Genomic DNA, 25,870 nt, shown 5'->3' with positions numbered 1-25,870 from the left:
CTCCCATGCACATACAGGGCCAGGATCTTACTTGGGGTCCTCCTGCAAGAGTCATAGAAGGCTTCCTTCTGTCTGTCTGTTGCTGCTCTGATTGAATGCCACCGACTGTATGGTTTACAAAGAATGAAGGTTTATCCTCCCTAGGCTCGCAGTGCGTCTACAAACTGAAATGTTAGACCCTGAGACGTAAGCGATAGCATTCTGAAACGAGCCTCGTGCCCGACACTATCAGTAAGGCTGGCTCTAATGGGTTTGCAGCTTCCTGTGTCCCACAAGAAATGATGGCATTTTCAGTGCTGAATTAAAGGCAGGGGTCCAAGGGGAAAGGAGTTTATACAGTTTCTGGGGATGGAGGGCTGTTGGGGAGGGCCTTGCTGGTGGAGACTCTTCAGAGGTCAGATAGTGCAGGGAGTGGCACGTAAAAGGGAGTGAAGAGGACTTTATAGATCCTGGAAGGTAGTTCAGTTCTGTAATCCCCAAAACTTAGGTTTTTTTAAAAAAAAAAAAAGCCAGGCTTGGTAACACACACTTGTAATCCTAGCTCCTCAGAGACAGAGACAGGAGACATACACACACACACACATACATACATACATACATACATACGTACATACATACATATACATACACACATACATATACATATACACACACACATACACACAGGCTAAATAAAATCAGAATAGCTAACTAAAAAAGATGACATTCACAACAAACCCACCAGTCAGGATCTGGATAACGCATGAATGCCTTAGCCCATAAGTGACTTCCCCTGTTCATGGTCCACCGAAGAAAGAACCCACTGTGGATCCCTCCTGCTAGTCCCTCGCTGAGGACGGTCAGCCCGCAGCACACACCCCTCCAAGTTAGCCACCTGACCTCCATGTGTCTCTTCCACACTCACAGAGGACATCTTTCCAGATGGGACTGTCAGATCGCTTCTAACTCTTCAAAATGTCTTGGAGCATTTGTTGTGCTGGTCACAGATCCCTGCAACCTGAGATTTAGGCAGCAGGAGCATGCCGGGTCACATCCATCAGACCCAGAACCGTGAGAGCTCATGACCCTCTGAACACATGGCAGGGTGTGAGGACAGCACTCCTCACACACCCTTGTTGGGGTGTTGTCTGTGAAGCCTCTAGAGAGCCACACATGGGAAAGATGTTCAGGGCCACCTCTCGCCCAGTTATTCCTGTCTCTAGACATTGTGCCCAAATGGGGTTTGGGGTGTATCTCAGTTGACAGAGTACTCACCTGTAAGAAACCCTGATAAACTGGGTGTGTAGCACACCCCTGTAATCCCAGTACTCGGGATGTGGAGGCAGAAGATTATGAAAGTTGAAGGTTACCCTCAGTTACTTAGTGAGTTCAAGGCTAGCCTGGGCCATAGATCTCACATATGAGACCCTGTCTGGAAAAAAATTAAAAGGAAATAGACATATTTATAAGGCTATGTGTCTAAGCAGGGTTTGTTTATGCAGCAAAGGAGGTGGTACGACTCTCAGAGGGCTGTTGGTACTTCTCCCAGGGCCTTAGGCTCTGCATTATAGTAAGGCAGGAAGCAAAATGGTTAGCGATTAAGACCCCAAAAACCTACTGCCTGGGCTCTGACATGCCATGTACTAACTGAATACATTTTAAAAGGCATATTTATATATTAAAGTCACTTGGATTCCCAGGCCTGTTTCCGCATTTTGTTTCCCCATTTACACCTCCCTCTGCTTCAGCAATGAACACTCAGAAAAAAAAAAACATCTGCCACATTCAGTGCTCAATAAATGAGAGCGTTACTATACCATTTGCTAGCCTGTGGCTTCTGGCTGGAGGGCCTCTGATCCTGGGACTGGCTTGTGGGACCCTGTACTACATGGGGCCAAGCCAGGTCAGAAATTGCCTTTGTGTGTATTGATGGCAGATTGCGTCCCCTGTTCTCCATTGCTCTGCTTTGGGTGTGTGTGTGTGTGTGTGTGTGTGTGTGTGTGTGCCCACGGGTATTCAGGTGCAGGCACCTGTGCACACATGGAGATCAGAGGGGAGCCTGGGTGTCCTGCTTTGTCACTCTCTGCTTTATTCCCATGAGGCATGGTCTTTCCATGAATCTGGAGATAGGCTGGTGGTTCACACGCTCTAATGACCCTCCTTTCTCTGTCCCCCACAATGCTGGGGTTATAGACATATACATACAGCCACATTTGACTTTTCACATGTGTGCCAGAGATTTGAACTCTCATCCTCATGCTGGCAAAGCAAGTGCTCTTACCCACTGCTCTGTGTTCTTAACTGGGACCTTTAGATTTCATGTGAAGTCCTGGTGGGCCCATCACTGAAAATCCAAAACACATAGGGAAGAAGTGGGTGATATTTACAAACTTCAGTACCCTGTATTAGTCAGTAGTCTGTAGAAGATCAATAGTGAGATGCCTATATATTACAAGGGGAATTTATTAGAGACAGGCTGGGGATTCCAACAATGGCCATCTACATGGAGAGGCTGATAACGGGGTAGCTGGTCCGTCCCATGAGTCTGGATACCTCAGGTATCCCAATCTGGTGCCTAGAACCTGGAGGATTCCTGGAGAACCACTGCTCCCCAGTCCATGTCGGAAGTAACTGGATTCCAGTGTCAGTGAAGGGTGGCAACAATAGAAGCAACAAAAGAGCAGATGCACTTCTCAGCAAGGAGCAGAAGTGGGCAGGCAAAGTACTGCTTGCTTTCCTTCCAGTCTCCTTGTCTCTGAGCTGCTGGACAGCACTGCCCACTCTGGAGGAGTGCCCCTCCCTTAGTGAATTCTTCCTGGGAATGTCCTCACGCCTCCCTTTAGAGGCATGTCTCTTGGTTGATTCCAGAGCCAAGAAGATTAACCACTACATACAAACGCTAAGTCAGATGGCAGAAACTGTCTGTAAAGCAGACAATGTGGTCTTTCAGCATCTTTTGTTGTAAAGGCATCTGGAGGTAGCAGATGCTGCCTAGGTGACCCGTCACCTGGGTATCATTACAGCCAGCACACCAGACCATGGATGCTGGAGGAAAGAAAGACAAACGGGTTCCTAAAGATCCAGGTTGTTGCTGGAGTGGAAAGGAAACAATCCGTTTGCCTGGCTTTCCTCGAATGGGTGTTCCTGCTCAGGCTGCCAGGGTGGCCATCTAAGCATGTGGACTCTTCCGCAGTTCACGCCTTCCCTTCCAGTCTATATGAAAACATGTCCTTGCATTTCCCAACAAGATTAACAGCGTGAAACAGTGCCGGGTGCCTGGAGGGAGAAAACACTTGCTTGTTTGCATGGTAAATATTTACTGTGGAGAGTTCTGAGCGGTCGGAAGCCTCCTCTTGGGGGTTGCATGGGACTACCTGAGTATAGCCACCCGCTGCAACTTGGCAGACTGCTCCACACACCCTTGAACACTGTTAAGCTAGGCTTCACGCGTGTGCTCTTCAGAACTGTGCCAACCCAGGCCCAGACATTTTAAGTTCCCCTCCTTTCCCACCCACTAGAAGGGCCCCTGGCCAGCCAAGACCTAACACTAACCTTGAACACGTTTGGAGAACCCTGCTGTAACATTTTTACGTTCCCAGTCCTCAAGTAGATAAGCTGCAAACCTATAGGCACAGGCCGTGGGCTAAACTTGGGACTTCCCGGGACTGCTTCTGGGTTCTTTGACGCCTTTGTGGGTGTAAGTGGGGGTATCATAGCCTCTAAACCGTCATCAAGGCTTAGCAGCACTGATGCTGATGGCCTTGCTTTGGGAACCTGAGCATCACTGGGGAACCCGATACCTTTGATTTTTGGCCATTAGTACAGCTCATAAAAGGTTCTCAGCTGCCTTGAATGTCAAGACAAAGCCCCAGATAGCTGTTTCAGCTCTCAGGGTCAGACATCAAGAAGTGGGGACCCCCACGAGGCTTGTCGCCTACGGCTGTATCATCCTACCCAGCTGGTTTTCTGGGCTTGCAGTACCGCCTCCACCTTCCAGCACATTCAGAAGCCAGCACAGGCCTCTCATTGCGCATTTTAATCTTCCCTTCGGATCGATGTCCCTCATGCTTGTCCTTGCTCTCTTCAATGCCCGTATTATCACAATTCACCCATAACCTTAAAACCAGGACTTCTCTCGGGCCCCATTCTCCTCCTCCTCTCCAGTCAGTGCACCCATTCTCTGCAAACACACACGGCAGCCCCCTGACCCCGGCTCGCTGAAATCCTGCCCGCTAATGCTTCTGATCGGGCTGCAACCGTAATTACGTAAGAAGCCTCATCCTCGGAAACGCTCTTAGCTCTGAACACCATCCATCATTATTCTCTAAAAATGCAAGAACTCTTCTGCAGCCGCCTCTCTCACACCGAGGGTGTGCAGGGGAAAGACCGCCGCGGTCCAACCAATAGTCTCTTCGGCGTGTCAGGGTGAGGAGCGGGTGTTAATTCTTATGTTCAACACACCAGGGTGCAGGGCCTGCTAATGATGCCACATTCATTGGAGGGAAAATAATAGGAAGGTACAAACAGGAGCCCGAGGCTGCGGAGTTTTCTCTCGGTAATAGCTCAGTGTGGGAGTGGATTGGAGATAGAAAATAATAACCCAGATTTCCTGCAGTTAGGGACAAATGACATTGTGCCGTGTGTTTTCCATACATTACCTCCCGAGTCTACACGGTGGCTGTCCCAGGTAGATATTCTTCTCTTTCTGTTTCAGAGACAGAAGGGTCAGGGGTTGAGGGGAGCTCTGCAGTGAGAATCCCCTTCCGTGAGAGGGAGGGCCCTACTGGGCTAGACAATCCAGGATTGCTCCAGGATCCCTGGGGAAATCCTAATCTGCCCAGAGTCAAGTCCTCAGATAAATGGCATAGTGTCTGCAGATAACGGGTGTTCACCGCCTACATGCTGAAATCATCTCTAGATGGCTGCCTGTGCCCACTCCAGGGTAGACGGTTTTATACGTGGCACTCATGCTGTGTCCTCTCAGGACACCAAGAGTCCCCACTTGCTCAGCACTAACATAGGGCTTTCCTTGAGTTTTTAAAGGAACTTTAAAATTTTTATTTATGTGTGTATTGGAGTGTGTGTACACATTTGTCTGTGTGAGGGCATCGTATCCCCTGGAACTGGAGTATTAGAGTTGTGAGCTGCTGTATGGGTGCTAGGAGTTGAACTTGGGTCCTCTGGAAGAGCAGCCAGTGCTCCTAACCACCGAGCCATCTCTCCAGCCTGATGTCTGTGTTTTTTACTCGGGTATGCAGTCTTGCTACATTGCCCTGGCTGGCCTTGACTGACTTGAGCTTTCAGGCATCCTGCCTCAGCCTCCCAAGGAGCTGGGACTACAGGCTGGTGCCAATAGACCTAGATTAATGTCCTTTTCTTTTCTTAAAGAAAGGCAACTTCAATCTGGAGGTTTTCAAAAATGCCGTTAATAAGTACTGACTTCGTGACTAGAGATATCATTTCCAGTCACAAGATCTTAGACTTGTGGGGCTTGAGAGATGGCTCAGTGGTTAAGAGTATCTGTTGCTCTAATAGAGGATCTGAGTTCAGTTCCCAGCACCCATGTTGGTGGCTCACAACTGTAACTTCAGCTGATGCTCTATGCTGGACTCCAAGTGCACCCACACACATGGCATATACTTACACACATATACTTAAATCACAATTTAGAAAACTAAGCATTAAGAAAAACTAAAAAAATTTAGAATTGGGCCATTGCCCTGGTCTCTAAAGAGGTAGACAATGGTGTAAATACATGTTTCCATGGAGGGTCTTACTTTAAAGTTACCTGGTCTTTGCCGAGCTCAGACTGAACATTGCCAGGAGCAGATAACTCAATAAACCCTGGCATGGCTGGGCAATGCCTGCGTGATGACCAAGGTGAGTGTCTGAGTTAGGGTTTCTACTGCTGTGAAGAGACACCGCGGACATGGCAACTCTTATAAAGGAAAGCATTTCATTGGGGATGGCTTACAATTTCAGAGTCCGTTACCGTCATGGTGGGACATCGCAGTGCACAGGCAGACATCGTGCTGGAGAAGGAACTGAGAGTTCTGTATCTCCATCTGCAGGCAGCAGGAGGAGACTGTGTGTCATACCGGGCATGGCTTGAGCATATGAAACCTCAGAGCCCACCTCCACCATGACACACCTCCTAATAACATCACTCCCTGTGGGCCGAGCTTTTACACGCATGAATCTGTGGAGGCCATTCCTTTTCAAACCGCCACAGTGAGGAAGGTTAGGTATTAGTCCTAGCAACTCCAGAGCTAGGCCTGAGGCTTCTGTAGAACTGAGGAGGCAGAGGTGCTGAGAAAAGGGGCCCTTGGGGAAGAAAAACATACATGAAAAATAACTGCAGGTGCCACAAAGAGCCCTAGAATACCCCTGTGAGGGGCAGTCATGGCAGCAGCTTCTGCACTTACAGAGGGTAGAGACCAGGTGCTGTTACTGTTTTCTGGTCATGTGTGTTGATGCAAAACAAGAAGAGACACAGCTCTCACCTCAAAGGGAGATAGTTTATTCTGGAGCAAAATATCAAAATATGAGCATGGCCCAGGAACACAGGTTTGGGTTACCCCCAAATTCCACATTTCAGTTTGGTAACAGTTTGTGGGATTGTCCTAGCAACGGAGCAAAGAAAATCATAAATCAGGACAGTTTGTAAACATGTTCATGTGGACCTTGAATAGGGATGTTACAGCAGAGCCAGAAAGTCACTGTTACAGGCCTCCGATGCTCTCCGACAACATGCTTAGCTTTGGGTAACCTGGAAGTCAAGGATATGTTTGTACATATCAAAGGATTTACCTAATCATCAGAAGTTGCTAGCCACAGAGGTAGGCAGTAAATGCTATTTAGGGACTGAGACAGCCCAAGATAATTTTCCTGTAGAACTGTGACTTCAAGCTGTTGACAGATATTGACGTCTGTCAATAAGGTATCTGTCTTGGCATCTTCCCGGGAATGCCAGTGAACACGTGTAGTTGAGAAATGACTACAAGGCAGGCCTTCCTGGGCCTGCCCTGTCCCTGTGAGATGTAGCCGGTTGCCTGCAGCACAGGGAACCCCAACAGCCTGTGAGATGTGACCTGTGGTTCCCTCTTCAAGCTCAAGAGACAGAGGTTGTGTATGTGGGGGTCACGTTTTCACATAACAGGGTTGGGGATTGGCAGAGCCAGGTGCCAGTCCAAGCACATCTCTGCAGCTGTAGAACAGTTTCTGCTGGGAAACCCTCTCACAGAGGGGCCTGCAGGGTGCAGGGTCTAACAGGAGTAGCCAAGGCAGGGCCATGGGCTGCGTGAGCCCCAAGACAGCTATGAGTATGGCCTACAAAATCATAAACCTACTGAAAACATTACAAAATGTTATTGTATTCTTAATTTTCTCAAGCTCTTGTATATAGTGCATGTTGCCCCCTCTACCCTGTGTTCTCCGCCCTTCTCTTTCCTCTTCCCCTCCCCTCCCACGGGCTCCTTTTACCACCTGTATAGATAACTTCTACTTTTATAACATATATGTGCATATATGTATGTGTATATGATTTTATGTTACCTATAGAAAACCAAAGAACATGGTCTCTCATTTGCGCTTTCTCAATATATGTGACTTCCTATGATTTTTTTTATATAAAAACAATATAACTTCATTCTTCTTTATAAATGGAAAAAGAGGTTTTTTTGTATATGCGGGGGTCAGGGGAAATTGTGTGGGATCAGGGCATGGCTCAGCAGTTAACAGCATTTGCTGTTCTTGCAGAGGACATGGGTTCAATTCCTAGCACCACACTTCATACCTTGCAATTGCTTGTAACTCTAGTTTAAAGGGAGCTGATGGCCTTTTCTGGCCTCTGGACATTACACACACACACATGGTGCACTGAGAGACAAGCAGGAACATGCACATAAGTTAATTTTTTATTCTATTGCATAGACCGTACATTTTCCTTAACCATGCCTGTGCTGTCGGATACCTGGATTGGCTCCACAGCGTGGCTGCTGTCAACAGATGTTAGACAGACACACAAGTGTCTCTGCGCTGTGTCAACTTGGAGACTCTAGGGCAAATACCCAGGGGGTTTTTCGCTGGGTGGTGATTTTTCCATAACTTGATTGCGTGGTTCTCAAGCATGAACCCTATATGACAACTTCTATCACAGTGTCTAAGGTTGAACACTCCTGGAAGCTGGCAAAAGCTAAGAGGGGCTGTCTCCTCTCTGGAAGTGCAGGGGGTTCTTTTTAGAGAAAGTAGGACAGACCTGGGGCACCACCAGCAACCCAGGGCGAACCGTAACCTTTCCAGACGCCTTGCCCCCATGTGTTTGACCCGCTGGGGACCACTGCTGTTAGCACCCCTCAGAGTGAGACTGTAGGAACCATGTGCCCTGCACATGGCTGTCCAGCTACTGTACATCTTCTCGTTATATCTCCGAAGGCCTAAGACTGTGTCCCCTGGAGCACCCAAGCTCCATTTCCCATCACTGAGTGCCATGGGAGAAGTGATGGCCTAGAACGACTGGCCAACAATCTCTAGGTTGCAGTCCTTACTCAGTAAATAAGAAGGGCAAGAGTCTTGGAGCAGCTGCTGGGAGCCTCAGAACACTTAGACCCCACGGCAGAGAGAAAAGCTGGTCCCTCAGAGATAGGCAGTGGCCATAATGGTCATTTGGGAGTCATGTCACCGGGCATCACTCTGAACAGGGCTGAAGGTTGTGTCATCCGGCCTACAAGGCAATGATAACGACCCTATCAGTGACCCGCCGTGGCTAGGTCTGAAGGTCAGGGTATGCTCAATCTGACCTCTGTGTGGGTGTCCTCCTGGTCTCCCAGTGGAGGACTGGAAGAAATTCAGCAAACAACTGGGGAAATTGTAGGCATCTTGGAAAAGCCCTAGAGCCAAAGGCTAAGCCAGGAGGAACAGGAGGAACAAAAGTACCACCTGAGGGCATCCAGAGGACTGTCCAAGCTGTGTAGGAGGAGGTGATTGGCAGGAGGTGAGCACACCTCCATCCTGGTCCCGGCAGGCGGCCCCCACTCCCAGGCTGCCCTGACAGGCAGAGCCATGGAGGACCAGTGTGGCCTTTGATGCTGTTCTTTCTCCCCTGCTGAGTCCCCCTTGTTTAATGTGATCACTTGGGTTGTCATTAATTTTTTTCTAGATGTCACAGCACCCCATACATTCTGGTTTTAATCAGAAGCCGGACCACACGTGGTCCATGAGCCCAGAAGGCAGTCTGCCCCGTGGCTCACGGTTGGGTCTGGGAAATTGGCAAGGCCTCTTCAGAAGCCGACAGGCAGGCACTGGGGTTGCTTGGTTGGTGGGATTTGATCATTAATAATGTCTGATCAACCATGACCCCTTCATAATCAAGGAACTCAGAGAGACATGCGGAGCCAGGCAAACCCTGCGGCTCTGGAGTTATGGAAATTAACAGAAGGGGTATTGAACTATTTAACGTGAAGCCTCCAAACTCAGGAGGCCTGGGTGGGGGAGGCTGAGTGGCTGGAACCATGGGAGATGAGAATGTGGGGAAGGCAGTAGCATAGCAGGGGGAAACTAGCAAGGGGGCTGAATAATGCAAGCCTAACCTCGCAGTGGTCCTGCCTGCTGCAGGCTCTGCTCCTGCTGTGAGAAGTGTGAAATCACCTGCTGAGGGCGGGCTCTGGCCTCTCCTGCCGGGTTGAAGGGAAGATCTGCACCATATGAGGGGTGGTGGAAGGGGATGGAAGAGCCAGAGGCACTGGCTCATGACAACCTCCCATGGGGAACAATGAGGGGTCCTGGGTCTGGTGGCATTCTCCAAGTGTGCAGCATCCTGAGGAAAGATGAAGTTGTTTTCACATCTTGTTCCCGTGAAGGATGAACTGTAAGACAAGTTCCACAGAGGACTGAGCTCAGGCAACCCACACTCATCACCAGGGCTGTGCGCTCCCTTTCAATATGCTCCCGCGGCCTTTGGAAATCAGGAAGGAGCAGAGGGTAGGCCGTGTTTGGGTTTCCAATCTGGGCTGATTATGGGGTGTCGGGAGCATATGTTTTCTGGGCAAGCAAGAAAATAAATGGCTCAGCTGACTCCCTGACTCTGTCCCCAACCCCTCCCACAGGGTACCAGATTGCCTATCGCCTGGCCAGCGGCAGTCCCCACACCTTCACCACCGTCGAGGTGGGTGCCACGGTGCGGCAGTTCACAGCCACAGAGCTGGCCCCGGAATCTGCATACATCTTCAGACTGTCTGCTAAGACGAGACAGGGCTGGGGAGAACCTCTGGAGGCCACAGTCATCACCACCGAGAAGAGAGGTAAGCTCCCAGACCCAGATCTGAGTGTAGACGGCAGGGCACTGGTTAGTCAGCGCCCAGAAGCCTGGGCCAGACATGGAGCTGGGCAGGTTGGAGCTGGGCAGGTTGTTATTTTTTTTAAGTGTATGCGGCAGAGGTGGGTGTATTTGCTCAGGCATATGTGTGTGCATATATGTGGAAGTCAGAGTCCAGTGTCTTCCTCTAACATCCCCCACCTTGTTTTTTGAGACAGTTTCTCGTTGAGCCTATAATTGGCTGTTTGGGCTAGGCTGGCTGGCCAACAAGTTCCAGGGGATTCTCCTGTCTCTGCCTCCCCAGCCCTGGAGTTAAAGACATGGGCTGTGCTGTCTGGCTTTTTTGCAGGTGCAGGAGAGCAGAAGTTGTGTCCTCATGCACACTCTATAGGCACAGTACTTGCTGAGTCAGGTCCCCGGCTCTGAGCCAGACGTGTTAGCAGAGTGTCCTTGAAGCACAACTGTTGGCCCCTGCCCACTGTCTCAGACAGGAGGTGAGAAGTGCAGCTCAGAGAGGCTAGCCCAGGGTAGCACAGAGCTTTGTCTGGAACAGTGGTTCTCAGCCTTGTTAATGCTGCGACCCTTTAACACAGTTCCTCAGGTTGCAGTGACGCCCAACCATAAAATTATTTTTGTTGCTACTTCCTAAGTGCAATTTTGCTACTGTTATGAATTGTAATGTAAAGATCTGGTATGTAGGATACCTGATATGCGATCCTGGGGGATGCGACCCACAGGTTGAGAACCACTGCTCTAGAACCTTCCACCGCAGCCCAAAGGGCCTCTCTTCAGAAGCCATGCCTCCACCAAAATTCAACTTGGAGAGCCAGAGGATTTATTGGGTCTCTTTACAGTACACAATGGTAGGGGTTTGCTTATAAACGTCATGTAGGTGACCCCCAAATAGTTGCACCACCACCAAGTGATGACCTCGTGGAGTCTCCCTTTCAGCTAGCCTTCCACATCCTGTCTAATCTAGTATCTACCTCCCAGCACCCCTTGCAGCTAGCTAACTGGGGGGCAGAAGAGCACAATGCTGGGATCCCAGGTAAGGGTCCTATCCTCCATCTACTAAGAAGTGTCAGTCAGTAGCAGCATCCCCATCACCGTAGATTCAGCTAATACCGTATTATTCTGCTCAATTAGTTACTATGGTTACCAGTCCACGATGATATCTACTCTAAAATAGCAGTGATATTATTATGTTGTGCACAGATGCCCTCACAGCCAGACCCAGAGGTCTGAGGAACTAGGCCAGGAGGCCTGGGAAACACCTGGCGCTCAAGGCTCAGGGCTGTGAGGCCTTGGGCAAACCCTTCCCCTCTCTCTGCTATGGCACTGCCTTGGGAGGCCTGTGTGGTGCAGTTAGCACAACGCCCGGACATGCGGATCCCTTTTCTCGTCATCAGCGAGGCTCCCAGGAGCTGGTGTGATGTAGATGCTCAACAAATGTGAATGTGTGCCATTGGCGCATTGGTGGCACCTTTTATTACAAGATCTAAAGCAGGCCATTTCATGGATCCAGGAGTCGAACTCAGAGCACTTAAATCTAAGAGAGGAAGGAGGCAGGCACAGGGCTCACACCGTGCGCCAGTCCCCTCCAGGTATCACCTTTTCTGTTCCCAGCTTCAAGCTGCCAGTCAGGCTATGTTAGCCTTTCATTGCTGTAACAAAATACCCCCAGACAAATAATTTTAAAAAGGAAGGTTAATTTGGGCTCATAGGTTTCTGTGTGTTCAAAATAAGACTGTGGTGGCTGGGACTGCAGAGGTATGAAGGAGCCTTGTTTATGGGGCCCAGTCACCCCTGCAGAAGGTTTAATCTTCACAGCAGGGACATGCCAACTGTAGGAGGTGGGGCAGCCTGATCTCTGTAGGACAAAGATAATCTTAAAGCGTACAGGTATATCATCTAATGGCCATATAGCCCAGGCTGGCCTCGAACTCCAGATCCTCCGCTTCTGCATCTTACATGCTGGGACTACAGGTGTATGCCATTACACCCGTCTTTACAGGGTGCAGGAGACCAAGCCCACCCAGTCCTCGTTCATGCTAGGTAAACACTAGACCCACCGAGCCACAGCCGCCACATGTTTGGGAAGACGCTGTCTCTGTCTTTCCTGAAGCTAACATCTTGCCCCTCCTTGCAGGTGTGCACGTATTACTACTGAGTTCTCCCCAGATGCTGACTGCCCTCTCGTTGGCCAGACACCTGGGCGGGGCTTCACTGGCACATCCCTTGTTGCCTCCATAACTCTGCAAGTGGATGCTCTCACTGGGTCCTTTTGGGAAGATTGTGCTTGAACTCAGAGTAGTGATTTGACCTCAATGCCTGTGGCACTGGGGGGAACCAGGATCCAAACGATGGGTGCCGGGAGGGTCCTCCAGAGATTGGCAGCTGTAGCCTGCTCCCCAGAGACTTAGTCGTGTTCTTAAGAACCGATGGCATAGGCTTCGCTCAGGGACCCACGGGTAGCCACCCTTGGCCCTCGCCTTCTTCCCCTGGTCATGCACTCCTTAGGAGTGCCCAACGCTATTTGTGTGTGTGGTTGCATACATACTTGTGTGTGCATGTTCGCAGGTGTACTTGTTTGTGTGAGTTTTGTGCAAGTGGGTGTTTGTATGCATGTGCAGTGTATACACATATGCATGGGTTTATAGGCTAAAGTGCAGCCTCAGGGGTCTCTTGAGACACTCTCTACTTTGTTCCTTGAGACAGGGTTTCTCAGTGGCCTGACACTTGCTAATTTGTCCAGGCTAATTGGCCAGCGAGCCACAGGGATCCACCTGCCCCCATTTCCCCAGATTATAAGCACCACCCCACTGGGATTCTTTTCACATGGGTTCTGGGGATCCAACTGTGGTCCTCGTGCTTGTAACCAGAATCACTTTACCAGCTGAGCTTTCTCTCCAACCCATGAACCCTTTGGGGTCAAAGGATGGGTAAGGAAGGTTTGTTGTGGCCCCTACAGGACTTGAGTCAGGCCCGCATGAAAACATATACATAGGCACCCTTCTGTTGGCGGGCCAGCTTGGCCTGGTCATGCCAGCTAGGTGCCTGGGCATAGGGCCAACATTCCCTACTCATCCCCCAGCCACTTAGGTGTGGAGAACTTTGACTTCTGACCAGGTTCTAGTAGACTTAGGGACAGGGAGCCTGAGCCATTTCCAGCGGCAGTGTGTCCATAGAAAGCCTTTGAAACTGGCCAGGGTGCCCAGCTCTTCCTCAGGCCTGCAGAAATCAAGCTTCCAGCCAGTGTGCAGACTCCCAGCCAGGAGCCCTGATTGAGCCAGATCGAAGTGCCTCTCACATCCCTGTCACTGCGGGACCCACGATCGATGGCTGCTTTATTACACGCCACACATTTTAATCAGAATCAATAGTCGTCATGATAAACAATTAAACAATTATTTCTCCCTCTATGGAACCCTCTGTTGAAATCAATGGGGGACAGGAACACAGTGTCAGGCACACGGTACCCATTCAAGGCCAAGGCTGGTCCCAAGCACCCTTCATTCTAACCCCTCAGAAACCATTAGCAGCCCACAGGGATCCCCACCTGCTCTCGCCTCCCACTTCCCAGGAGAACTCAGCAGATTCCTCTCATGTGTTAGACTCAGGTTAACTAGAAAGAAAAAGAAATTAGGTTTTAAAGATGAGCTCAGCCCCCAAATCAGACAGCGTTCAAAGGAGGCTTGAGTGGTTTAGAAGATCACCGCCAGAGACGTCAGCTGTCATTCAGACATAGTTGCCCTTCCTGGTAGGGGCTGGGGCCTCTGGAGACACCCATTTCTGCCTGGTTCTGCTATGTGAGCAAGCCCTGCTGCCCAGTCAGACCTGATCTGGTGCATCCAAAGTGAGCTGTAGGACAACCTCCTCTCCCAAACCTAGGACTCGCTTGCTTGTCTCTCTGTTTGCATGACAGGGCAAGCACACGTGTACATGTGTTCATGTGTGGGTGCATAAAGAAATCAGAGGTCCTGCAGGGTGGTAGTGATTCACACCTTAATCCCAGCACTCAGGAGGCAGAGGCAGGCGGATCTCTGTGAGTTCGAGGCCAGCCAGCTACACAAAGAAAGCCTGTCTCTAGAAACCAAGAGGAAAAATAAGAAAGAGAAAAATAAAAGAAATCAGAGGTGCAGGCTTAGGTGTCGCCTTCCTTCCTCAGGTGCCAATCTGCCCTGTTTCTTAAGACAGAGTGTCTCCATGGGACCTGGACCTCTCCCGTTAGGTGAGGCTGGCTGGCCAGTAGGCCCCAGCTCTCTGTCTGTCTCCACCCTCCTCCCTAGCACCAGAATTAAAAGCATCACCACTATGCACAGATTTTTATGTGGGATCTGGGGTCTAAACTTGGGTCCTCAGCTTGTATGGCAAATATATTACCTACCAGGCTAGACCAACTCCCTAGCCTCAGGACTTTCTTTCACCGTGCCTCTCCCACACAGATGCTCTCATGGGCAGGCATCAAGGAGGAGCAAGGAACGGTCCCTCATGAATCCCTGCTTTTCTCCTCTTCTGGTTGCAGAGAGGCCCGCGCCCCCCAGAGAGCTCCTGGTACCCCAGGCGGAAGTGACAGCACGTAGCCTCCGTCTCCAGTGGGTCCCTGGCAGCGACGGGGCCTCCCCCATCCGATACTTCACTGTGCAGGTGCGAGAGCTGCCTGGGGGAGAGTGGCAGACCTACTCCTCATCCATCAGCCACGAGGCCACAGCCTGTGCCGTCGAAAGGTACTGTGGGGTGGGGGTAGAATTCAGTTTTCATCTTTCTGAACCTGAGCTCTTGGTCGCTTGTCTCCCTACTGTGACAAAATGTCTTCTGGAAATATCCTAAGAGAGGAAGGGTTTACTTTGGCTCGTGGTTTGAGGGTCCTCGGTCCGTCAGGGCGGTGACAGCATGGAGCAGGAGTTTGAAGCATCTAGTCATATTGTGTCCAGCCAGGAAACTCTTCACACCCTTCCTCATTCCAGGCCCCACCCCCCTGGAATGGTGCTACCCACACTCAGGGTGGATTTTAGCACCTCGATTAACCAAATCTTGATTAACCATCCCCTTGGGTTGACTCCAGGGTGATTTCAGAGTTTGTCAGTTGGCAGTCAGTTCTAACCGTCACTGGGCTACCTCACTTGACATGATAGCTGTTTCCTCATGGCCTTTCTTACGAACTCAGTAATGAAGTGTGTGACATGCCTTTCCTCCATCTCCCTGCCCCACCCTGCTTATACCCTTCTCCCCCACCCATGTCCCTGCTTTGTCTTCCTATCATGTGTGTTCTTTTACCCTCCCATCTGTTCACCCCAAAGTCTCCTTCTAGCCTCTCATGGGCCCCTTTGTAGTTTCCTGGCCTCTCCCCATACACACTCCCATACTTTACATGTGTGTAAAAGTTAGGAGCTAAGATTGAGTGTGACAGAGAACATGTTGAAATACTAATGGAGAAAAATTTAATTAATAAAAAACAATGTAAAGGTATTGGAAGGAAAGGGCTCCTATTTCCCTAAGGACTCTGAGAGAATTCCAACCATGGCCCCATCCAGCTCACATAACAGGAGTCTGTATGGCCAAGGAGATGACCCCACTGAGAGCCAGACCTCTGTCTCTGTTGACACTTCCCACACCAGGGACCCAAAATCTTTAGGGCCTTTCCAGATGTGCTACATCAAGGCCTGAGTACTTGGGAGACAAGAAGAGTGGGTCTGAACCCAGGCTGTATCCCAGCACCCCTAAAAGTTGGTGCTAGAAAAAAGGCAGTAAGAAGGGGTGGGTCCTGGAGGTGAAGGCCAGAGAGACACCCTTTTTCTTTGAGGTTAAATAGCCCCACCCCTTTGTCTTGCCTCTTGAAAGATAGACAGCACAGTCACGTTCTCCATAGTCACTGAGTAGCCACAGACATTGTGCTTGGTAAGGAGAAGCCCCTGTTCAAACAGGTGGTTTCATGTGGCCCAGAGGAGGCCTATCAGTTTCCTAACCAGCAAGAACCAAAATGGAAGCTGATTTCAGTGTCCTGAGAAACTGCTTCACCCGTTGCCATGGTGCCATCCCTAATAATCCCAGCAGCGAGCCAAGTCTACTTTCTGTCTGCCTCATGATATCTAGTGAAGAGACCAAGCTTGGCTGTGGAGAGCCAGACGCCGTGGCCATGGTCCAGAGCACAGCATGGGGTGTCATTGTGAGCACCTGAGTAGTGGCCATGGCTGTGGGACTGTTGGTGGGGAATGTTAGACTTGCTCGTGGAAAGATGGTGATACACCTGCAGTGGGTGGTTCAGAAGGAAGCTGACCAGTAAGTTTCCTCAGAAGGTGCAGAGCACCTTAGGGGAAAAGGCCTCGAGGTGGGAGGAAGAGCAGTAGACGGAAACACGTGGTATATGGAGATCTGGACATGATGGAGCCTGAGGGGGAAGGAAAGGCTTCCTGTAAGTCTGAAGATGAGCTTAAAAAAGATGAGAGGGTGTGTGTGTCTGTCTATCTGTGGGGAGACAGAATACAGCCTGCTGAGGGCTGACAGGGGTGGGTACCAAAGAGACTCTTCAGAGAGCAGCCTTTATCAGGGGGCTGATAGGAAGTTTCATGTCACAGGATTTGGTCCATTGAAACATGGGACGAAGAACGTGGAAGATCCAGACACTGGTTAGGGTCCTAGATCCTGGACACAGCACAGAAAGATTTTAATGCTCTGGACCATAGAAAGCCTCGGAGCACCGAGGTCAAACGACCTCAGTGTGTGGGCTTTAGCCTTTTCAAAGTGGCCACACATTTGAGGGATGGGCCTGGGTGCTAACAGAGGAGCTCCAGGTTCTCCCAGACTCAAACTCAGGGGTAGTCTTAGAAAGGTGACTCAGACAGGATGGGGTAGTGGGTAGGGGGTGGTGTCAGGGGAGGGGGGTTAATTAAAGCAAGCAAGGAAGCAGGAATATGTTCGCAGGGCCAAGCAGAGCAGCAACAGTCCCCTAGTCCTCGCAGGGGTCTGTATTTCTATTTTCCCCATCTTTGTTACTCCTCCAGGCTGAGCCATTCCAGGAAGGAGGCAGGCTTCTTGTGAAAGCCTGTTTTACCCAGAATTCAGTCTGTTATATGTAACAGGAGTAATAGGGTGGTGGTGGTGGCTCGGGAGGCAGAAGCAGGTGGATCTTTGTGAGTTTAAGGTCACCTGGTCTACAGAGCTAGTTCCCGGACAGCAAGGACTGTAACATAGAGAAATCTTGTCTCCATTTTTTTGGTGGGGGGGGGCATGTTGGTCAGTCTCTCCAGGAGTTAGACTCTACTCTGTCAGTCACTACCCTGACAGAATAGCCTCTCAGAGAAACAGAACACTTAAAAGAAAGGAGATGTGTGTGTGTGTGTGTGTGTGTGTGTATGTGTGTGTGTGTGTTGTCCTTTTTGGGATGCAACCCAGCACCTTGTGCATGCTGGATAAATGCTTTGCAATCTATTAAGCAGCCCCTAACTGGAGGATTCTAGAAAAATACTCTAGCCCTGAGCCACACCCCAGCCCCTTGCTGGGGCATTCTAGGCAGGTGCTCTACCACTGAGCCACACCCACACCCCAGCCCCTCACTGGGGGATTCTAGGCAGGGGCTCTACCACTGAGCCACACCCACACCCCAGCCCCTCACTGGGGGATTCTAGGCAAGCACTGTGCCACTGAGCTACACCCAGCCTCCTTTTTACTTTTTAAGACAGAATCCCACAGGTGGTCCAGGCCGCCCTTCAACTTAAGTAACTCTGTAGCCCATGTTCTAGTTTGGTTTCTGTTGCAGGAATAAAATACTGGCCAGACCAGACTTGTAGAAAGGGAAGGGTTTGCCTTAGTTTACAGGTTATAGCCTATCACCAAGGAATGTCAGGGCTGGAACTCAAGAAAGAAACTAGGAGGCAGAAACTATGGAGGAACAGTACTTACTGGCTTGCTTCTCTGAGCTTACCTAGCTACCTTTCTTCAGGCCTACCTGCCCAGGAAAGATACCAGCTACCGTGGACTGGACCCTCCCGAAATCAAGTAGCAACTAGGAAAATGTCCTATAATGTAACTGGAAGTTTATTTCCTGCCTGCCAGTTTCCGAATAACTACTCTGAGGCTTAATATTTATTATAAATGTTTGGCTGATGGCTCAGGCTTATCACTAGCTAGCTCTTACATTTAAATTAACACGTTTCTATTCAACTATGTATCTCCACATGGCCTGTGGCTTACCGGTGGTACTCTGGCATGTTTCTCCTTGGACAGCTGCTGGCAAATTTCAGACTCCACCCTTTTCCTGCATCTTTGCTTGAATTTTCCACCTGGCTCTGTCCTGCCTTGCCATAGGCCAAAGCAGCTTTATTTATAGCCAATGAAAGCAATACATATTTACATCATACAAAAAGACATCCCACATCACTATAACATGTTCACAGGCCAATATGATGGAGACAAATTCTTGGTTTAGGCTCTCTCATTCCGGGTATGTTTAGGTTTGACAATAACTATTCTATGCAGACAAGCCTTGAAATTTGATCCTTCTTCCTCACCATCTTGAGTAGATCCCAAATGTACAACATTAGACCTAGCTGAATATTTAAAAGGTAGTTTCAGTGTCTTATGGATAACTAGGTAAAAGCAACAATGGGTAGTGTTCAGAATGCTCAGGATCCATACAACTTACATTCTAATGAAAATGAACTGATAAATATGCTAAATTTAGCCCAGAATTTAGGCCTGAGGGAGGGACACTGAAATGCTGTGTCTTGCCTGCACCTACAACTATTTTCAAAGTACTTTGGCAATGAAAGTAAAACTTGCATGCAATAAGCATCCACAGTGAGCTTCCATAGGACTAGCACATGCTGCATGGTGTGAACCTGGCTCCTGAGTTGGCAGAGCAGTGGGCATAATAGAGTTTTGAAAGGTCCCTGTGCTGCGAAGTTGCCTCGTCTCCTGAATGCTGGACACTTAGAAGTAAGAGCTGAAGTAACAGTGTTAGCTCAAAACTGTGCCTTAAGCCTGTGCAGTGTCTGAGTTTGGAAGGAGAGGTATACAGAATGTGCAGAGGGCCAACAGAAGCTGCCCAGAATGTGAACAGACTTTATCTCATCCAGAGAGGCAGGGAAAGAGAAGCTTCCAGAAGAGCAAAGAGAGAGTAGCGTTTATGCATTGTCTGCTGTGTGCCAAGATCGTTAGATCCCTGATGGTGATTCAATGTTCACAAATGATCTCAGGGACTCTGATCTCCATTTTTACAGGTGCACAAAGTGAGGTCATAAAAACCAAACGACTCAGCCCTAGCTGGTAATGACGGAGCTAAATTTCAATTCTGCTTGGCCAGCTCCACGGCAGAGGCTTAGGCTATCCAGGAAGAGTAGAGGGAGTGGGGGGATTTGATGGACAGGACTTTCTTTTCTTTATCAGGGAGTCCTTGAGATTGGCCTTGATGCCCGATTGACCCTGGCGGGATAGAGGTTTGGGTTGGGATTGAGGTGGGAGCAGCTATGGTCAGAGGCAAGATCTGTAGGAGTGGGCAGGGCCAGAGGCGTTTGCACACAGGATGCTAGTGAGTTATTTAGAGCCAGGGTTAGCTCCCTGGACACCCTGTTTTTTACCTGCCATCTACTTCCAGGTGTCCTTGGTGAAAGAATCCCAGGAGTTCCTGGTCTGCTGCAGGCTCCTGTTTCCCACTCTCCTTCACACTCAACCTCATTTGTCTCTGAGCTGGTCTGGTCTGCCCAGTCACAGGCCACACATTACCTACAGCACACTGCTCGCTGTGTTGAACAGGGCTCCCAAGGTAGGCAGGGCAATGGAGAAAGTGTCCTTCAGGAGCAGAGTTCTCGTAGGCCCCTAAATGCTTACTCTGTGTGCTGGCTGCTGAATGTGGTCTCAGCTCACTCCAGTCTACATGTAGGGCTTGTTTCTGGTTTTATTTCAAATTCTACTTTAAAATGTTTTGCATTATTCTTGAGAATTTTGTGCATATATATGAGCATATATGATCATGTCTATACTTACAATTCCCTCAAAATCCCCCATAACACATCCCTACAACATGTGTGTGTGAGAGTGTTTGTGTGTGGAGAGAGAGAGAGAGAGAGAGAGAGAGAGAGAGACAGAGAGAGAGATAGAGAGAGAGACAGAGAGAGAGAGACAGAGAGAGAGAGAGAGAGAGAGAGAGAGAGAGCCCTCCCACTAAGTCCATTTGGAGCTCTCCACATGTGCATTGATATGGGGCCATCCAATGAAGCATGGGAATCCTACCAGTGGCCACATTCTCAAAAAAAAAAACCAGTCCTCTCCAGGGACTTCAATAACCCTCTTCTGGCTTTTGAGACACCTGCATACGTGTGTGTGTGTGTGTGTGTGTGTGTGTAAAATAAATCTTTGAGCTGAAGAGATGGCTCCATGATTAAGAGCACTTACTGCCCTTGCAGAAGACCCAGGTTCAGTTCCTAGCACCCATATCAGGTGGTTCTCAACTTCCTGTAATTCTAGTTCTTGGGGATCTGACATCCTCTTCTGGTTTCCATGGCATCTGCATGCACATGGTACATATAAGCATGCACAGGCACACACACATATATCGAATAAATAATAAACAAACAAACAAACAAATACTCCTTCTTCCTCTGGCCCCCAGCAACTGTCTACTGTAGCTCCACAGTAAAGTGTGGGTGAAGCCTGGAGATCATTGACCCCGTGCGGATGATCCCAGATATTATGCGTTCACGAGTGTAACAACCACGTCATGCCCAGGAGGCATCATTTCATGGTGCTCTTAAGTGCTTCTTGCTTCCTCTTTCGCGGTGTTCCCTGAGCCCTCGAGAAGGAGGTTGATGTGGATGCCCAGTGTAGGGCTGAACACTCAGTCTGATACTTTCAGTACTTGACCAGTTATTCCCTGCCCCATATTGCTGCTGCCCACTGCCAAAACGAAGCAGCTTCTCTGGCCAAGGTGGAGAGGAGCCCAAGCCTGTGGGTATGAACACAAATATTTAGGAGACACTTTGAGAGCATGCCCAGTTAGGAAAATAATAATAATAACAACAACAATATATCCCAGGGCCCATGACCTCCTCAGCGACGTGCTTTTGAACAGAATTATATTATCATACATAAAATCCCCCTTGTGGAGCAGACCTCCAATCCAGCCGGAGAGGGGTGAGTTGTGCCACTACTATACAGTTGGCACATGGTGCCTTGCAGGTCAGTACTGCAGCATGTGGCAGGTGCCCTCTTCTACCTCCCCAAGAGGATTGGGAACATCAGTGTCACCATGATGTATTTGTTTCCTCAGCAGAGTGTTACTGACCATCTTTAGGTGCCTAGCACTGCTCTCCATGCTAGAGCTTAGGCTGTGAAAACAAAAGAGAGGAAGGCCAAGGATGTGACTCAGTCAGTACAGCGGTAGAGCGCTTGCCTAGCATGCACAAGGCTCTGGGTTCAACCCCAGCACCGCACAGAGCCTGATGTGGTAATACATGCCCGCCATCCAGTTCTTAGAGATGGAGACAGGAGGATCAGGAATTCAAAGTCACCTTCTGGAACATAGTAAATTCGAAAGGAAGGAGAGAGATAGGAAGGAACAGGACAACAGATATCTAGGCCAGTTATGTGATGTGCACGCACTTTAGCTGCTGAAGATAATACCTGAGAAATAAGAATGCTAACAGCTGTGCATGTGAGGGGTGTGCACACATGTGTATGTAGAAACAGTCACACATAGGTTAGATGAGGATGACGTGTGTCCTGCTCTGTCACTCTATCTTATTCCATTGAGACAAGGTCTCTTACTGAACCTGGAGCTAGTCTGGCAGGCAATAACCCCTCCCCCACCCCCTGGCAATCATCCTGTCTCCAGCCTCTCCTTCCCCAAGCACGGGCACAGCCTTAACCCACGTGGTAATCGGGATTTGAACTCAGGTTCTCTCTGTGACCTGCTGAGCCACCTCTCCCACCCTGTTTCAGTGGTTTTCAGTGAGCGCTTACTGAGCCGCTCCTGAGGGCTTCATCTGCTTTGATTCTCAGGACAACGTCTTGATGTCCGTCTATCAGATCCCCAGACAAGGATGTGCCTGCAAAGTGGCTCTTCCAAGCATAACGGGCTGAGGAACTGGGAAGTATACTTCAGAGCCCACACTTTTAGGGACCCCATGCTTCCCACCACACCAGGCAGGAGAAGAAGGCAGTTAACTCAAAGGTGGGCCGCTCAGCATCTGAGACTGGGAAGTGACAGGGGACAATAGGCATTTATCCCTGAGACTAGACACAGTAGCTTCTGGAAAGCCGAGAACAGGTGGACGTGGTTTATTTGAGCTAAACAAAAGCTGTCCCCAGAAACCACAGCAAAGATCATTCTAGGCAGTGGGCCTTCAAAGGGCTTCTCAGTTAAGCCGAGTTAAACCAACCAAGACCAGATTCTCCTGGCTGCTGCTGGCGAGGCCAGGCCTGTAGGGGTCTAGAAATTGGAGAGGCCAGATTATTCCTGGGGCTTTGAGTGGAGCATCCCTCAGGCTTTGGAGAAATGCTGTAATCCAATGTATCCAGAAGAGCACAAAAGTAGCTGATCATCATGGCGTCTCAGCAAAAATACAGCTCTCTCCTCAAGGGATAAGAGAATTTATTCTGGAGTCAACACATGTGACCGTAGTCCAGGAACACAGATCCAGGCTTCCCCATGTTCCAACATGGTAACAAGTCCGTGGAGTTTTTAAAATAACAACAAAGAAAGCCCTAAGTTGGGGTGATTTAGAATACACTGGTGGAAACCACAGGGAGGTGGGTTACAGTAGAACAGGGGAATCTCTGAGACAGCTTCAGACGCTGGCTGAGGACATCCTTAGCCTTCAGATTGGTGGAAGCCAGAGGTCTGCTTGTACCTTCTGAACCGATTTGTCTAAAAGTCACATGGAAGTTAAGTCGGACACAGAGGTGGGCATAAACGGCTGTCTAGAGCACTAATGGGAGCCCAGTGTAACTCGCTCCCAATGTGCAGCCTTCTGCAGATTCTGGCTCGTCAAGCAGCCTTGTAGAATTACCTTTTCTTTACCTTCCTTCTTTCTTCCTTCCTTCCTTCCTTCCTTCCTGTCTTTCTTCCTCCCCGTCCCCCCACATCCACCCCCCTTCCTGGGGACTTTAGTCCGTGGCAGTTTCTGAAACTGATTCTAAAGAACAGAACGGGTCTTGGAAGCCAGAGTTTCCCTGCTGCCCCATTTCCTGCCTGTGAAGCGGTGTGCTGATGATCCTGGGAACTTGTCCCTAATGCAAGCTGGACAGGGCATGCTCGCCCTCCGTGTTGCATGGGGCATGCTCACCCTCCATGTGACTTGGGCGCAGCACTTGGAAGGGGGAAGGATCCTGTGATCATGCCTGACTTGAGTGGGGCAGAGACATTGGTGAATCCAAAGAGGTTGGCCAGCCAGAATAGAGCCCTGACAGGAGCCCTAGGGAGAAGTGAGGGACAGCTTCACTCCGGGTATGTTAGAGCTAGAAGGTAGATCTTTTCAATTCTTCCCCTAGAGCCCAATCCAGCTCTGCCCCTCCATCCTTGGCCTAGGTAAGCAGTAATTTACTGTGTAGCATCTTATTAAAGAGACATTGAAAGTCCTTGGAACAAGACTTTCTCACTCATGTGTCCCTCCATGAAACCGTCTCACCCTGAGCATCATGGCAGGCTAGGAGACCCTAAAAGGCCCTAGTAGCTACATCTAGGGAATGGTTCCATCCTTCCTGGTGGCAGGGTAACCCAACTTCTGTTTCTGGGGCAGGAGAGACTTCTGACACCCCAGTCCCACGATTTCCTAATTATTTCCTAATTATAACATCAGACAGGACTGTGGTCACTGATTTCTGTATTCCATTACAGGCTGAGACCTTTCACCTCCTACAAGCTACGCCTGAAGGCCACAAATGACATCGGGGACAGTGACTTCAGTGTAGAAACAGAAGCCGTGACCACACTGCAAGATGGTGAGCAAAAGCCAGCCCAATACCACCCCGCCCCACAGCTCTGCAGAGGCCAGAGGGTACCTTCCTCCCAGAAAGAGACCCTGCTCCAGTCTTGAGCAGAGAGGGGAGGTCACCAGGGAGGGTGACAAGCAGCTGAAGTCCATTAGTAACTGACAGCCTGGGGTGTTCCTACACACCCCACGGTCATAAATCAAGGTCCCCCAGAGAGTTTCCAGATGGAATGGAACTCCTTTCGATTGGCTTCCAAAACCGTCCTCCATTAGAAATTGAATAATTAATGGGGGTTGTTAAAAATGAATGTCACTGGGGAAGCTGGGTCCAAGCAGTTTCAGATCTGCCCCTGGCCCCCACCCCAAGCACCAGGTGGTTTCTTCACCGGCTTCTGACCTCAGAGGCATTGGGCCTGAAGATTCCCGATCCTGGGTATGGGAGGAAGTGCAGTGAACCCGGGAGACAGCTCCAGCAGACACAGTCATAGACTGACAAGTGGGATGGGAGAAGATGGATACCGGGCAACTCCCAGCTCAGCCTCAGAGCCGGGCACTTAGTTCAGCCACCAGGGCTTTGCGATAACTCCCAAAAAACCCTATCTCTTCCATTTAACGCTCCAGTGAGGTGGTTTCCAAATGGACCAGGTCCCCGCTGCCTCGCCCTGTGACCTCACATCATGTGACTCACCCCCTCCACACACACATGCTTTTCTGAGCCCAGAAGTTTAACTTCTACCACACAGAGTTTCAGGGCTCCTTGAGGACTAGCCCAGGGGTGGAGGTGAGCCATTTCCAGCTCCCCAGCCATATTCAGACATTGATGCAAAAACAAAATACAACAAACAAACAAAAACAAAACAAAGAACAGGTCTCCCCCAACGGGAAGGGGAGACATTTTACTTAGGAGTCAAATGTGAGTGATCATGGCCCAGTGAAACACAGATTTGGGTCACCCCGAATACTGCCATGTTCCAACACATTAGCAATTCCACAGTGTTTACAGTGGCAGAAATAAGAACATTTTAAATCAAGAACAATTTTGAAGACATTGGTGAGAATACCGGGTAGGCAAGTTAGTCATCTCTGCTTCAGACTTGTACAGTGATATGTTTTAGTCTTGGGTAGGTGAAGCTACGTGTCTATTTGTACATTCCAAAAGGACCTAAGTCCTGAGGGTGTTAGACGGCACACAACAGTAGGCAGTAAGTGGCTATTTAGGGGCTAAGATGGCCCGAGACAGTTCAGCTTTTGACCTTCAACGTTCCAGCTCTCCAGGGTTGCATTCCTAACGGACTTCTGTTAATGTAAATGCAGCAGCCCCTCCCCCCCAATCAAGAACTTAAGTTACTGCAGAGACTCTGGCTGCACACCCAGCATCCCCACTGTGGCTGGGTCCACTGGGTCTGGTATCTGAGAAGTAGGCCTCTAAGCTCCCCAGAATACCTGGAGAAACCTCAGGGCCCTCATCCTGAGAGGTGTTGAGATTCAGATGCAGCAGAGCTCAGGGAAGAAGTTATGAGTCATCCAGGTAGCTAGGTGGCCCAAAGTGCCTGGTAGGAGGCTTGGGAGACCACTGAGAAGCAAAACCCTTCCTTTCACTGCTACGGATGAGTGGAGGGAGAATGTCATCAATGATCTCACTTAAAAGTCACCT

At 49.6% G+C, this 25,870-nt stretch overlaps 1 protein-coding gene across 1 annotated transcript in view; it reads left to right on the top strand.

The window, feature by feature from the left end:
• Positions 1–25,870, top strand: part of LOC121446547 (protein sidekick-1) — a 958,674-nt gene that overhangs the window by 855,717 nt on the left and 77,087 nt on the right. Inside the window, exons 29-31 of the mRNA XM_041649217.1 lie at positions 10,083–10,277; positions 14,817–15,018; positions 24,123–24,226. Coding sequence (XP_041505151.1) covers positions 10,083–10,277; positions 14,817–15,018; positions 24,123–24,226 — 501 coding nt within the window. The remainder of the gene's footprint in view (positions 1–10,082; positions 10,278–14,816; positions 15,019–24,122; positions 24,227–25,870) is intronic.

The sequence above is a fragment of the Microtus oregoni genome, unplaced genomic scaffold (assembly GCF_018167655.1).
Source record: "Microtus oregoni isolate MIOR12 unplaced genomic scaffold, Mior012 000003F_ref0000135, whole genome shotgun sequence".
In the NCBI taxonomy this organism is placed as follows: Eukaryota; Metazoa; Chordata; class Mammalia; order Rodentia; family Cricetidae; genus Microtus; species Microtus oregoni.
This window is presented reverse-complemented; position numbering and strand designations above follow the sequence as displayed.